The 16,579-nt window shown below is 38.0% G+C and overlaps 1 protein-coding gene across 1 annotated transcript in view; it reads right to left on the minus strand.

The window, feature by feature from the left end:
- Positions 1 to 6,619: 6,619 nt before the first annotated feature.
- Positions 6,620 to 16,579, minus strand: part of LOC107729212 (ATP-dependent RNA helicase DDX54-like) — a 30,376-nt gene continuing 20,416 nt past the window's right edge. The window contains exon 20 of the mRNA XM_016539677.1: positions 6,620 to 6,735. Within this exon, the coding sequence (XP_016395163.1) occupies positions 6,620 to 6,735 (116 nt within the window). The remainder of the gene's footprint in view (positions 6,736 to 16,579) is intronic.

Consider the following 16,579-nt stretch of genomic DNA (forward strand, 5'->3'; position numbering starts at 1 on the left):
TATTAGGCATCATTCAAAGGTAAGAAGATGTCATGAAAATGTCATCAAAACCTTTCTGAAGACAATCAGTGCCCTTTAGGGTGTGTACACATGCGGAGTGTATAAATAATTCTAAATTGCATTAAAGGGACAAACCCTAATTAAAAGATCTCTACTGTTATACCCGTTTTAACATGCTATTCAACTAAATATCAATACTTATTTACCAGACAGGTTATTTACTGTTGAACACTCCAGGTCAAGCATCTAAAATGCAGTGCCTATGTTTTCCCAAATTTGTACAGCAAAGTCTTAGTTGAACTGTGTGTACTCACTGTCACCAACATAACACAACCTCCTGTGTAAGAGCGAGCGTGCCAGAAATGAGATTTCCGCCTCTGGTATTGACACAGCCGGTTTGGAAACCAGCCAGAGATTCTGGTAACAAAAGCATGTTCATAGTCCTGCTAAAACGACCCCCCAATTAAAGAGCAATGGTAAAGGGCCACACATCTCTGCATCCATATTACCAGCAGAAACATCATAAAACGTGTCACTAGTAGACCTGTTTACAATCAGCAGTGGGGCAGAGCCGAGTCTGTCCCTAAATAAGTTATTCCTTTTCAGTGCTGTTATTGGAAAAATGTCTAATGGTTTCAGCTGAAAGCCTCATTTAAACATGTCTGTCTGTGTGTGTATATTATATGAAACTTTTGAACAAAATAAAGATTTTTCTTATGTTGCCTAAATATATTTCTTCATTTAGTGCTGCCCTTCAGAAGCTACAGAAGATACTTTCATGTTTCCCAGAAGACAAAATAAATTACATTTACCCTGATCTGCAAATTCAAAAAGTTTTCACCCCCGGCTCTTAATGCATGGTTTTTCCTTCTGGCGCATCTGTGAGCGTTTGAAGCTTCAGTAATAGTTGCATACGAGTCCCTCAGTTGTCCTCAGTGTCAAAAGATGGCTCTCAAAATCATACAGTCATTGTTGGAAAGGGTTCAAATACACAAAAATGCTGAAAAAACAAAGAATTTGTGGGAGCTGAGGGGTTTTTCTGAAGAGCAGCAGGAAGTTTAACTGTTCAGGACAAACAAGGGACTCGTGAACAACTATCACTAAACCCAAAAACACAGCTGTGGATCATTCAGGTAACAACACAGTATTAAGAATCAAGGGGGTGTAAACTTTTGAACGGCGTCATTTTTATAAATTGAACTATTATTTTCTCTTGTGGACTATGTAAACATCTTTTATGTGAAATATCTTATTCAGGTCAGTACTAAATAAAAAATAACATGCATTTTGTATGATCCCTCTTATTTTATTAAAATAATAATGTGTGTGTGTGTGTGTGTGTGTGTATGTTTATTGTGTGTGTGTGTGGGAGTGTGTGAGTGTGTGTGTGTATGTTTGTTGTGTGTGTGTGTGTGTGTGTGTGTGTGTGTGTGTGTGGAGTGTGTGTGTGTGTGTGTGTGTAAACATCAAAAGTTGAGAAAACTTAAAAGTTTAAGACAACCAGCTTCAGGAGATTTTTGAGTTTTCTTAACTTCTTGTATTGACTTTATATAACAAAATGTTGAGGAAACCCAAAAATCTCCTGAAGCTGGTTCTTAAACTTTTAAGTTTTCTCAACTTTTGATTTGTTACAGTGTGTGTGTGTGTGTGTGTGTGTGTGTTTGTACACATGCATATATTTTACCTTAATGAATAATCTTCTTTTTAAGAAAAAAATGCATATTGAGATGTATGGATTGAAATGATTACTGTTACAAAACTGAATAGAATCTGCAACACGGTTACAATTCACTTCTAAAAGCAGGTATTTGTTTTCTGTAATGGAGTTTTCATTGATTCATGTATGTAATGCATCTTCAGCAAACACAACCGTCAGACAGATAGCTGCCAAAACCTTCAGAACAGCTGCGGCATTTTTGCAAAAAGCTGCAACTCATAAATAAATGAACTGTCTGCTAACTCATAATTATAGCCAAATACTTTATACTCTTCATGCAACACATTATTCATCAAAAACTCTACATTCATTACATTAAGTTTGTTTGTAGAGTGCCAACAAGAGTTTCTGCAAACAGCAGAATCATGTAGTGTGCGTAAAAAAAAAAAGCATTCTAGGATCATCAAAATCTCATTCATGAGATGGCAAAAGCACAATTACACCCATGGGGTTGCTTGGTCTCGTCCCAAAAATAAAAACTGAAGCCACAATTTCGGGGTCATTTGTCACTTCCCTGGGACGAGTTAAAGGCTGCACGACCCTTCTGTGGCGGGATGCGACTGCCATTAAAAATGAACCAAGCTGCATGTAATCACTTTCGAACAGGCCTGCTGGATGTGAACAGGGGTGTGAGGATGTCACACTCCTCCGACAGAGAGCCTTTTATACAAGTACAGCACAAATGCATTAGCATGAATTAAACGTATCCTCTTAACCCTGCACGAATAATACATCAGAGGCGTGGTTCACTGTGGCTCTGTTATTGGGACTTACACAAGGAGACAATTCACTCCAAAAAACAACCAGAAAAAAATAGTTGCCAATCCTTGCATATTCAAGGCATCATGAGATGAAAATAGACCCCATTTACTTTCCCAAAACATGTTATTGGCCTTATAAACCAATCCGGAGTTTGCAAACAGTGATGATGTTTTTGTGGGCGGAGCCTATCTGGTAGCAGAACATGAGTTTTCAAGTAGCAGTCTATGGAAGCCATGGAATAAAAGAATGAAAAAAGTTACATTTGAGTTTATATTTCAAAATTCTGACTTTATTCTCGCAATTCCGAGATTATATCTCACAATTCTGATATGGAAAAACAACTCGTCATTCTCTCTTTTCTCCTCGGCTCAGAATCATGACTTCGGGCTTTTTTTCCTCAGAATTGACAAACACACTATTGTCGAGTTAAATTTAGTTAAAGTCCAAACTAGGAGATATAATCTTGCACTTGTGAGAAAAAATCTAAATCGTGAGATAAAATAAATAAATGTCATATAAAATGTTTAATAGTAATAGGTTTAAATAGCACTTCATGCCGTAACTGTAAGGCTAGTACTGCATAGTGAATATTATATAGACCTATTGTTTAAATCAAATGTATGCATTTAAAATAGAGTAACCATAGCAGGTTTCATCCATAGTCTGTCCGTTTAAACGTCTGCGTTTAGCTTCAAAAGGCGTCTTCGACGACAGTATTCTATAAAAATAATTTGCATTCCGATTCTGACATGCAAAAAGCACAAAAATAATTTTATAGTGAATGATTCATCAGTGCACATTAATAGATGCACAAAAAAAGAAGTTCGTCAAACTTGCTCTGCTTTGAAACAATGTTTATTTTTTGCCTGAAAACTCTACAAGTTGAGAAAATGAAAAGATGCATAAACTAATACGATTTTAAAATGGAGTGCAAATGCATGCATATCACACGGTTGCACGAGCGAATCGTTCTGGAAGGATTGCAGCATGTTGACACGGTGCCAACGGCAGCACTTCAACTGAAAAGCCAAACCCAAAAATGCTGTAGAACAGTGTTATCAGTGAGCCATTAGAGCCTTTGAAGTGGCTGGGGAAAGATTCTCATCCATTACACTGCGGCCCAGAGTTTGGGTCCCATCATGGAGAAAGCGGTCCACAGAGGACGCCTGTTCTTTGTCTCCTATCATCCCCGACTCAGAGTTTCGCTAACACACGCCACACGGCCGCGGAGTAACTCGCTGCAGATTTCAGCTTTTGCAGCTCCACCAGGTTCATCCTCGTGTCTGTCTGATTCATGCTGGCCAGATTTGGAGCACGATAACTCACATCCTGACAGCGTTTGATGTCGGAGTGCCTCGAGAGTTGGCCTTATGTTGTGTGATGCCATACGAGCATTGTAATACGTAAGGCTGGAACAGCTAATGAGCTGATATGAGGCATGTGTTGGATTCTTCCCAGCGCTCCTCAGACCCACCGCACGAATCTCAGACTTAACGTTTGCCTGAGAAGCTGCGTTAACAGAACATTAACAATTAACGAAGCCTGGCGATGCGTCTGTCGTGTCTCCAGGAGTGTGGGCAGATGTGCTGCTGGCAGACGCAGGGATGCATGCCCCCTGTACACACTCGTGGACGCTTTAAAAATGAAACAGGACTAACTGTGAATGCGCCGGGATGACGCTTTTACAGGTTTGGGACCTTTTACGGACCAAAGTGGGCAAAGTGAGGAAGACGAGGCATTTAATCATGACGCATCGGATGTTTTCTTCTCTACAGTCCTGTCTAATTTTCACTGAACCCCTGGAGGATTTTCCAAACACGCTCTCTGTCCATCTGCCATCCTGCACACGTTTAGAACACCTCACCCCTCCACAATCCTTAGGGAAAAGCCCTCAAAAATAAAACTACAAAAACTAAATATTTGATCATTTAAAAAAATAGCCTAAACAACACACTGCACATCTATGGCATCAAATGCCTGTCATCCAATATAAAGCATATAGTGACCTCATACTGACCCGACTCATTTTTTTTTTCCAGTTTAAGGGACATTTGAGTCCCAAATGTGAATTACTTTTAACCACATAAAAACCCATATTAGACCAATAATTCCCCTAAATGTTGTTCAAACTAGTCAAACACAGTTGCCTTAAAGAATTCCATACTGAGCAATACTGATGAAATTTGTGTTTCTCAGCATATTATAGATTGTTTAGGCTTCTGTTATTGTTTTGTCATCTTTATGCATTTGTTGATTGTCACTATTCTTGAGGTTTGAGTTTGTGTTGAGGTCTAATGTAAGGTACAACTTAAAAAACTAAATCCTGGATATATTTGCTTTGTAAGGCGGTTCCTCCTTCAGAAAAATTAAGAAAACATCGTTCACTTCACGTCAGCTATCCTGTAAAACTACATATATGGTTATCAAAATTAATTGTTTTGCAAATCTTCGGTAAGTAGAAGAAACAGTAGTTGCCTCCACAAATATCGGCCAAATGATGCATTTTACATTCAGTGAACAAACAAACTGACAATCACTTAAAAAAAAAATCATCTAATGCAGTGGACCTCATCCAGGGGCCCGGGGCTCACCAGGGGCCTCCAGATGACTTAAAATCATTTAAAATTAGACTAAGCAATAAAAAATATATATTAAAAAAATAAAAAAATAAATGCATTTTAATTCACCTTAAAAAGACATTTTTTTCTTTGAAAAAAAAAAAAAAGTTTTCACAAGGCCTTGGAAAACCTTTATATATGAAGAAATCTAATTTTAAAAGTGTAAAAGTGCAGATGAATAAAATCGTGATACACCATTCACATTTTATAACGAATTTGCATTTTACAATTAAAGCCAAGCTCTAAAATTTATCGTAAAAAAATTTATTTTAAATTAAACTGAAAAAATCATGTCAATTCATCAGTTAAAAAGAGAAGAGTATTCCGTTCCTAAAGCTTTTTGAACGATGAAATTTAATTATTTTAATTTGAATAATTATCATAGATTTTTTTTGTGAGTGTCCATAGATTGTTTTGAAAACAAAACCAATGCTAGGGACACTTTGAATATTGCTACGGACAATAAGAGGACCTTGGAGTCCAAAAGGTTCAGAACTGCTGCTCTAGTCCATTTCTAAGGGCCAACACTTCATGTATCAAATGCGAGTCATTCAGAGAGTGCTCAGATAATGTCAACGTTAATGACCCACTTCAGGGGTCGACAGAATTACAATATTAAATAAATCAGAGACACAGAAACGTATCTTCAGATTTACAAATAAGCTTGATATAACGAGTGCGCTCCCCTACAACGTGTCAAGTCACCTTTATTTATATAGCGCTTTTAACAATACAGATTGTGTCAAAGCAGCTTTACAGCATTAAATAGGAAAATAGTGTGTCAATAATGCATAAAGTCAGTTCATTGATATTTCAGTGATGTCATCATCCAGTTCAGCTCTCTTCCAATAATGTCTGTGCAATCATTCAAGCATCCCCAACTAAGCAAGCCAGAGGCGACAGTGGCAAGAAACCAAAACGCCATCGGTGACAGAAATGGAGAAAAAAAACTTGTTTTGATGTCTTTCAAGTCTTATTTTGCACCGTGGCAACAGTGCCACATTGCTGTTATCCTCTATTACAAAATCTATTTAAATAGTTTCTACCGTCTGAAAACGTGTTGCATCAAGGCAGTCGAAACCTTAGTCTGGCCTTCCTTTCCTGAAACTATGAGATTGAATTCATGACCCTTGGGCCATTTGTCCAGTGGTCAGCGCTCTCACGGACTGGCTGGAGAACTGACCTCTCGTCTTTGAAGTGTCTGCCCTGGATGCAGAGGTAATAAGCCACTCCAGTAAATTAGCATCAAAAGACAGACGGATGATACAGACGTCCAGCGCTAATGATCCACAGATCAATGAATAACCCGTCTCAGTCATGAACAGACTCTCTCCTGGTGTCCATCTCTACTGTAGTGCGCTAGGAACGGTTTGACTGCCAGATTTCAGGAGGCCTTCAGCTAATGAGCGTAAGAGGCTCTTGATATAGAGGGTGTGAAGTGCTTGATTCATGCGCTGCTGGTTGGGGTTTGATCACTGCTGCGGCTCTGGTGTGATGGATGCGCTCTCCAGCGTTTCCTCTCTCAGGTCATGTCCCGTCTGCCCTTGTCCACCGCACACTTCCACAACATGTCCAGCGTCTTCGTCCCAGCCCCCTCGAAGCACGCCGGGCAGCGCTGGAGGTCAGTGGGGAAGAGCCCTATGATAAACACGGACCCAGTCATAAAAACAGAGTTTACTGTATAACGCGGAATGTCATGGAATTTGTCAAAGTTTGGATGAATTAATCAAAAGTAGGTCATTGCACTTCGTGAATCGTGATATGGACTAGTATCTGTAAATATTAAGCAGCAAAAAGACTACTTAAATATGAATCGTTTGTGTTCTGCGTGTCTCTGTGTGAATGAATGATGCAGACGCGCGGTTTCGTTTACTGAAGCGTGTGACGCTCGCGGTGATTTCAGCGTCTGTCGAGGACATAAACGCATGAACAACCTCTCCAGAACTGCTCTGAGAGTCACTTCATGAACATTTGACCGTTTCTTTTGAGAGAAACTATGGTCGTATCATATACACACAGAAATGTAAAGGTATTCACGGCAACCTGTCAAAATAAATGTCTGGTTTCACTTGAAGACATATGTGTGTCCCTGGAGCACAAAAGCAGTGTTAAGTCGCTGGGGTATATTTGTAGCAATAGCCAACAATACATTGTATGGGTCAAAATTATAGATTTTTCTTTTATGCCAAAAATCATTAGGATATTAAGTAAAGATCATGTTCCATGAAGATATTTTGTAAGTTTCCTACCGTAAATATATCAAAACTTAATTTTTGATTAGTAATATGCATTGCTAAGAACTTCATTTGGACAACTTTAAAGATGATTTTCTCAATATTTAGATTTTTTTTGCACCCTCAGATTCCAGATTTTCAAATATTGTGCTATCCTAACAAACCATACATCAATGGAAAGCTCATTTATTCAGCTTTCAGATGATGCATAAATCTCAATTTACAAAAAATTGACCCTTATGACTGGTTTTGTGCTCCAGGGTCACATATTACTATTGTTTAGTAAAATGTACGTAATACTACTACTAGCTACTACTACTATTACTAAAATTATTAAAACTTTATTTTATTATGGAATAACCACACACAATATTTCCTTCATGTTTTAATTTTAATAGTAACTTTGTTTGCCAAAAAATAAAGTTAGTTTAATTTTCATTTAATTAAAAGATAAATTAAATTAATACTTTATGCCTTCATTTGATAAGCAGAAAAATGTAAATACAAAACACAGAATTTCTAAGGGGAGAAAAAAAAAAAAAAGCATTTCATAGGATTAAAAATAAGCTTAAAAAAATTAAGTTGTTTTTATGCATTCACATAATCAGACAATCTTAAACAGAATTTGGTAACAAAACAGAAGGTGAGAAAAAATAAAACATTTCATAGGGCCCTCAACATGTCATTTTTGTTAACCCTTTAATAAATTGATGTTAAATTTGCTAAGTTTTATATTAATTTTAGTTAATTAGACTTGCTTTTTGATTAATAAAATGTAATTTAACCATTAATAAAGAGTCCAGAAAAATGTAAATTGAAAAAAAAAAAAAAAAACGGAATCCAGAAAAATTTAAAAATGGAATTTAGGGAAAAAATAAAACTGATTTCTCAGGGCCCTAAAGGTGTCCCGCCACGACTGGACTTTACAGCCGGCCGAGGTGAGACTGGAGATGAAGCCAAATCAGTCCTGTCCATCTACTGACCGGTCATCCAAAACCAGCTTTAGCAGTGTCCTGAGATGGTGAACACCATGCTAATGCCATGAATCAAGTCTTAGTCTTAATGCAGGTTTCCCACAGATGTAGCACACTGCCACCCAGTGGAGCGAGACTCACAATCACCTCCAGCCAAAGACAAACCCTCCAGAGCACATCTAGAAAACATTCCATCATCCCAAAAGACACTCAACCATTTAAACAAAGAAGGGAACTACTATCAATAATCTTTAGCACAATTTACCAATCAAATCACACTTCCATTTTCAAATAACATGGCTCGCTAGTTTCCAGTAATGCATGTTTTCAATGAAGAAAGTAGACTAAACCGCAGCTAAAATGAGAAGACTTAAAAATCTGGACCTTTTCAGGGACAGGAGAAGAGATATTCTGATGAATAATATCAGAACAACAAACCTTTATTATTTATTCTTATTACATGTTTAATCACTCATTTTTTTCCAATATGTAATATACATGTGTATGGCAAAATTCTTAACTGATATACAATGCAGCAGCGCTTGTCAGCGTGTTACGGTTTAATATTAACTCGATATGTTTATCATTGTTAAACTTCTTTAACGCCTGAGCCGTATTGAGCAGAACCTGGAAGAAGTACTCCAATCCACTAATTCTTCACACAATATTTGAAACTAAACATGTATGTGAAACATGCATACATTTAAAGGTTCTCGCTTGAAAAAAAAACAAACAAAAAAAACAATGACAACCTCAAGTAGAGAGAAAATAATAATTTAATGAAACACATTACAACAATGAGAACGGGAAATGGGGAAAAAGTCATAACGTGTAATTTCTTCTTATTATTATTATTGTATATTTTTCTAATTTAAACATTGCAACCTTAGGTTTTGTGAGATTCACCTTGTTGAAGATATAATTCACCCAAAATTGAAATGTGCTGTTAATTAAACAGTGGTCTCACTGTCAGAGCATCCAAAGGGTAGAACAGCAAAGAACAGGCTCTGGATTACAGGTGATAATGTTGTCAATAATGTTCAGTTTCTTGCACAGAACGATCGTTTCGCTTCATAAGACCTCAATATATCGTCAGGAGCCACGGGGATTCATTTCATGTTGCATGATATGTTTTTTTGACTCTCAAAGTGACGGTACCCATTGACTCTCATTATATGAATCACCAAGGAGCACGGTTTCGGCTAAAAATCTTCTTTGGTGTTCTACTGAAGAATAAAAGTCACCTACATCATGGATGGTGTACGTTCATTTTTGGGTGAACTATTCCTTTAACTGTGTTTAACCAGCTGTACTAGTGCTGAGCTGCTGTTAAACCATCTGCAATGAATCTTCAGTTCAGCTGTGTTTTGAATCACTATCCTACAGTCTCAAACACAGCTGCATCGCGCCGCTGGCCGCAAAAGAATGAACGGCTACATCATAGTTAACTCCGCTCTATAACCAGTCACCGGCGCAGGTTATAAAAGCAAGGCGAGCTCACACACAAGAGCGGACGGAGAGGAGAAACGGTCCCTCGCGTGCCGAGAGCACATTCTCTCGCCACATGCTGTAACTAAACGCCTGGCCTTCACATTCACTTCTTCGGTCTAATAGGGTGTATCAGGATTTATCGCAGTGGGACAAAAGACTTGAGCAGGTTTGGCCCATGATTCATGTGTCACTGACAGGTGGTAGCAGAGCAAAGGGATGGAGTTCAATTCCTCCAGTGTTATTAGGATCAATGGGATTTCAGTGTGTAGGGAATGCCATAATCACATCATCAGAGAGAAACAAAAACGCAAAACAAAAAAATTCCTCAAATGCTCCCGAGGACAAGTCAGGGAAACACTCGGCGTATCTGATTCTGACACACTCGCTCACTGATTCTCACACACCTGATCAAGTTTGAGATCTACCTGTGCATGCTCAAGAACAAGAAGCTGAATCACAAGAACACCGACTCTCCCAAAACACATCTGAGGGATCATATGTGGTGCTTTGCTCAATACTGCCACCTTGTGGCCAAATCAACCACAGCAGTAAATGTTCAAATCAAGCTAGAAGATGTTGGTGAGGTCAGAAAACAAAAGAAAGTTTGCATGGTTCATGCAAGCATCTAAAGACATGCATTCAAAAGTCTCAGTAAGATTTTAAGAAACTGATACTTATTCAGCAGCGACACGTTCATAATGTTACAAAAAATGTCTATTTCAAATAAATGCTGCTCTTTTGAACTTTCTATTAATCTGTGAATTCTGAAAAACGTATCACAGTTTCCACAAAAATATTGTGCAGCACAACTGTTTTCAACATTGATAATAATCAGAAATGTTTCTCGAGCAGCAAATCAGCATATTAGAATGATTTCTGAAGATCATGTGACACTGAAGACTGGAGTAATCAGCATAAAATGCAACATTTTAACACATATTCACATACAAAACTGTTATTATAAATTGGAATAATATTTCACAATTTTTGATCAAATAAATGCAGCCCTGGTGAGCAGAACAGACTTCTTTCAAAAACATTAAACATCTCACTGAACCCAGACTTTTAAATGGTAGTGTACACTGAGCAGTGTTTACGTTATTGTGATGCAGAAATATATTTTTTCAAGAGAAAATAGCTGCTGAATCTACCTTCAGTATCTTTATGAAGCCTTCATGCACATTATTTCTACAATGATTGTCCATCATCACATATTGTTTCCGTTCCTAATAAGGAAACTGAACGCTCTACCATATTCACAACATAAAAACTGAGATAAATCATGAATCAAGGCCTGATTCCACCACAACATCATCATAACACACCCAACAGCATCAGACATAGGAGCAATATCACACGAGAAGATAGTCAGCGTGCCGATATACAGCCATATCTCACGTCTGCGAGTGTGTGATATTGCGTTTATACAGCACCAGTGTGTAAAATACATAAAAAATAACAACGGAGCGTCTTTAAAATCCCTCTTTTGTGCAGAACCTACTTCCTTCCGCCACAGATTCAAATCTAAAGTTGAACAGTTGAGCCCAGCTGTTACTAATTCCAGAACATCTCTTTAGAACTAGTAACGAAGGAACGTTGAGTTGCTTCATTAAAACTTATTGTATTACTGTAGTAAAGCGATAGTGTAGTATTATGAGAGAGGTTGACTGAGCGATCGTGATTACCTGCATCTGATACAGCATTCATTCTTCAGCTCAATCACATATTCACAATTAGTTTGAAAGTCTGATAGGCTCTTACTATGCTTTCATCTGTTAAGGGTGATTTCTGATGACAGCGCTGCTCGGTGCATTTGTTGGCTGCGTACAAGCTGGTGTTGAAAGGAAAAATAACTTCCTTGCTCAAAACGGCACTTTAACATTTTTCAATTTAAAAGTCTTTCTTGCTGACTCTTTTGTCGCCATCTAATGGTGGAACAAAGAAACTAAAATCACCATAACGAACACACACGCCATTTACCAATACTAAATACTACTATTATTTATATAAAATATTATTTATTGAATAATAATATTTAATAAACAAAAACAGCCATCATAAAAGTTGCGAGGCAATTCAGTCAGAAGTACAAAGGCAGCGCTCTGATATACAGCATTGAAGTTACATAAACATGATGAGATTTTAAGAGATTTAATAGCCAAAACTATTTGCTCTGGAACAAATAATAGATTAATGAGACCAAGACTGCCCGTTAGATTTACCCAAAGCGAAAAATATCTCATGTTTAACCACTATAGAGACATCAGAGCCAGCAGTGAATTCCAGAAGCTCTGGCCGAGGTGAGGCGCTCTCTCTGCGGGTTCATGAGCGCTGAACGCCCGCTGACGCTCTGGAGCTCACGTGTCCGAAAACATCGAAGCAAATTTTCAAATAGGCACTATCTTTATTAACAAACCGCATTTTTAAAGTCCAAACAAGTACATTCTTGCCTAAAATGCACTTAAAACTACATTCCGTGACAAAAAAAACAGTATTATGTTTTAAAATTATAGTGGATTTGGGCGTCCGCCATAACACTCGCTGTGAGAAACACGGCAACTTCGGCAAGCGGAGTGATACAAACGGTGAAAAGAAAAGAACTGTTGTATAAATTCCAATACATTTCAAAAAGCAGGGGTGTGTTTAGAGTTAATTAACCATGTAATACGCTCAGATATGAGTGTGGTTCAGTCCACTTCTAACATCAATCAATCATCAGCTCTAGAGGAACTAACAGAAAACGTCCCTCCAGCCACTGAATGATCCAAACAGTGCCGTGTTTCACCTGGAAGTAGCCGCATGGCAAAAACACAAGTGAAGAGAAACAGGAGATTGTAAAGGGCATCCATCAATGGTCATGTGCCATAGAGCAGCTTCTCAAACTGAAATGCTCATGAGCCCAGACCGTGATTGACAGTCTAATAATGGCGACACTACACAAGGCCATTCTTGATAAGCAGCTCAGCGCTTCAGAACTACGGTCTTCTCAAGAGGATGCTGTGTCCGGCCTGGGAAAGCTGATAAGATGCTTGGCCCTCTTCACTTCAGAGCGGGAAGGGCCATCCGATTGGAAAGCTCAAAGTGCTGCTCTCTCCGGGATCAGCTGCTATCAGACGGGCTTTAATAGCTCACATGCTGGAGCTCTTGAAGGAAAAACATTCCTCTGGGACTCAACCGCAGTTAAGATAAATATATTCAAGGACTCATATCACACATTACATCAATAAAATGTTCTTCATACTTCTGAAATGCAAGAGTTTGCTGAAAACTACAGTGTCATTTTCAAAACTTCCTCTCAAAATATATATATATTGAACTGAATTTTCAAGTTTAGCTATGGACAGGGTATTAGTCAGGTTACTGACTACACTTAGTTAACTTTTTTGATAATGAAAATGAAACCGTGAGGGCCAGATCTGTTCAATGTCAGGTCATTTGTTCGGCTATCCCAGTCGGGCCAGTAGTTTTGTACCTGCCAAACTTCATAATTAGCCCCACCATAAAGGAATGATCCATTTTTATTTGAGCAATATTTGCTAGAAACATTTTTATGAAAGGGTACATGAATTGAGGAATCAAATCTGAACCAATTTTAAAACATCAGGCTTCATACACTTAGCGACTTTGTAAATGTTTACAGAGAGAAATACTAAACGACTGAAGCCTGGAACACACTACACGATTTCTGCCACGATTTAGTCTGGAAAAATTAACACTAGTGCCAGTCTGCAGATTTGAGTAGACAGATTCCATAGAAAATCGCGTAGTGTATGATGGTCACAGACTTATGTTTGATATTTGTAGCCGATTTTAGGTTTACGAAGTCTATATGGACTTTCTTGCTTTTCAAATGTCAGCAAGTACTATTAGTTATACATGTAGTAATGCATGACATCCTGAATTGCACTGAATACTACTGATAAGCCTCATTTTACTACATTATCATCATCATATCTCCAGATCACTTACCGTTCAGAGACGCGCTTCCTCAGCACTGTAGCGTGACCGCTGGCGTAACTTCCGTTAACATTCAAAATAACTGCGCGGGAAAAAGCCACGTGTGACGCATGCGCGTTGGAATCTTGTGGAGTAAAAAAAAAAAAAAAGGCATAAAAAAGCATAACTATATTAGACGTGTCTTTATTTAACCTGTATTTACGCACGAACAAATAAGACTAGTGTTGGAGCCGTATGTGTGAACTCATGATATCCATTTGTTCAGAAAACAATTGCAGTCAAATTAAGTGTTATTTAATTTGGTAGTAAAACGCAACGTGTTGCTTATTTTATTGGTGCATAAATTAATGTGTATTTTGTAGAATGTTTGCAATTTTCACTCAATTAGATTCGCCACCATTAATACATTGCGTTGTGTGCTACTGAACAATTTTAGAAATTTAGTTATTGATGAAAATTTTAATGTGTAAAATAAATAATCAGTGCCCTTCAAACTGAACATGTTGGCTCCTGGGTTGGAATCTCACTTCAGATGGAACGTTCACTTGTGAAGTCTACTTCATAGGGCACTTAAACAGTCGACTAGGACATACATTAATTTTAACTACTTTTCCAGTTGAGTTTGTCCCCAGGCCCAGCTGTACAAAACGCTAGACATAATTATAAACTAATTAATTACTAAAGGCTTTCATACCTAAAGTAATTTTGTGGAACCCTTCAAGCATGGCATGTGAAAGTAAGTGGAATTTAAAAACGGGATAAAACAGACACGGTCAGTAAACATTTTTATCTCTCATGTTAACAGGTATAAAGTTGTGTGGCTCTGCTGCTGACACTGCATGCATTGCCTGGCCCGTTTACTTCCATTGAAAGTGTCTTACTGTAACTGTTGTGGTTTTTGCAGTTATTAAACAAAACACATTTTTTGAAATGGCAAAATGATTTTCTGTGGTAATGGACATTCATGTTTCACAGCTGCTGTCAACAGAGCTTCAGGTGAACCCGAAACATCCCTTTAAAGCAGCTGAAGAGATGCACAGATGAAAGCGTTAAAGGGTTAGTTCACCCAAAAATTAAAATTAGGCTGCGTTTTACTCACCCCCGAGGCATCCTAGGTGCATATGACTTTCTTCTTTCAGACGAATCCAGTCAGAGTTATATAAAAAATAGTCTTTGATCTTTCAAGCTGTTTAATGGCACTCAGCGGGTGTTGCATGCTTCAGTCCAAAAGAAGTGAAATAAAAAGCGCCTATCCATAAAAAAAAGTGTCTCACACGGCTCCGGGGGGTAAATAACTTCCGTTAACATTCAAAATAACTGCGCGGGAAAAAGCCACGTGTGACGCATGCGCGTTGGAATCTTGTGGAGTAAAAAAAAAAAAAAGGCATAAAAAAACATAACTATATTAGACGTGTCTTTATTTAACCTGTATTTACGCACGAACAAATAAGACTAGTGTTGGAGCCGTATGTGTGAACTCATGATATCCATTTGTTCAGAAAACAATTGCAGTCAAATTAAGTGTTATTTAATTTGGTAGTAAAACGCAACGTGTTGCTTATTTTATTGGTGCATAAATTAATGTGTATTTTGTAGAATGTTTGCAATTTTCACTCAATTAGATTCGCCACCATTAATACATTGCGTTGTGTGCTACTGAACAATTTTAGAAATTTAGTTATTGATGAAAATTTTAATGTGTAAAATAAATAATCAGTGCCCTTCAAACTGAACATGTTGGCTCCTGGGTTGGAATCTCACTTCAGATGGAACGTTCACTTGTGAAGTCTACTTCATAGGGCACTTAAACAGTCGACTAGGACATACATTAATTTTAACTACTTTTCCAGTTGAGTTTGTCCCCAGGCCCAGCTGTACAAAACGCTAGACATAATTATAAACTAATTAATTACTAAAGGCTTTCATACCTAAAGTAATTTTGTGGAACCCTTCAAGCATGGCATGTGAAAGTAAGTGGAATTTAAAAACGGGATAAAACAGACACGGTCAGTAAACATTTTTATCTCTCATGTTAACAGGTATAAAGTTGTGTGGCTCTGCTGCTGACACTGCATGCATTGCCTGGCCCGTTTACTTCCATTGAAAGTGTCTTACTGTAACTGTTGTGGTTTTTGCAGTTATTAAACAAAACACATTTTTTGAAATGGCAAAATGATTTTCTGTGGTAATGGACATTCATGTTTCACAGCTGCTGTCAACAGAGCTTCAGGTGAACCCGAAACATCCCTTTAAAGCAGCTGAAGAGATGCACAGATGAAAGCGTTAAAGGGTTAGTTCACCCAAAAATTAAAATTAGGCTGCGTTTTACTCACCCCCGAGGCATCCTAGGTGCATATGACTTTCTTCTTTCAGACGAATCCAGTCAGAGTTATATAAAAAATAGTCTTTGATCTTTCAAGCTGTTTAATGGCACTCAGCGGGTGTTGCATGCTTCAGTCCAAAAGAAGTGAAATAAAAAGCGCCTATCCATAAAAAAAAGTGTCTCACACGGCTCCGGGGGGTAAATAAAGGCCTTCTGTAGGCCCTCTGTTATAATTCTTGACCGTTGTTTTGTTTTGATCTCTCCGCTGTGTTTCCACGTTCGTCACTTCTGAGCGGCGCATGCGCAGCGCTGAACTCATACCCAAATAGCTACAATAAACTTTATAACCTGCAAACTGATGAAAACGTAATGTGATTAATTTACTGCCTCAGATGCGGCCGTTCTAATGATGGACAAAACACAGATCTCCGTCATTCGGTCGTCAAAAACCTTGTTAACTCCATTTGAGTATGATTATCAGAAATTAAGTGCAAGGGACTGAT

This window comes from Sinocyclocheilus rhinocerous, unplaced genomic scaffold, assembly GCF_001515625.1.
Source record: "Sinocyclocheilus rhinocerous isolate Xijiao unplaced genomic scaffold, SAMN03320098_v1.1 scaffold2085, whole genome shotgun sequence".
Classification (NCBI taxonomy): domain Eukaryota; kingdom Metazoa; phylum Chordata; class Actinopteri; order Cypriniformes; family Cyprinidae; genus Sinocyclocheilus; species Sinocyclocheilus rhinocerous.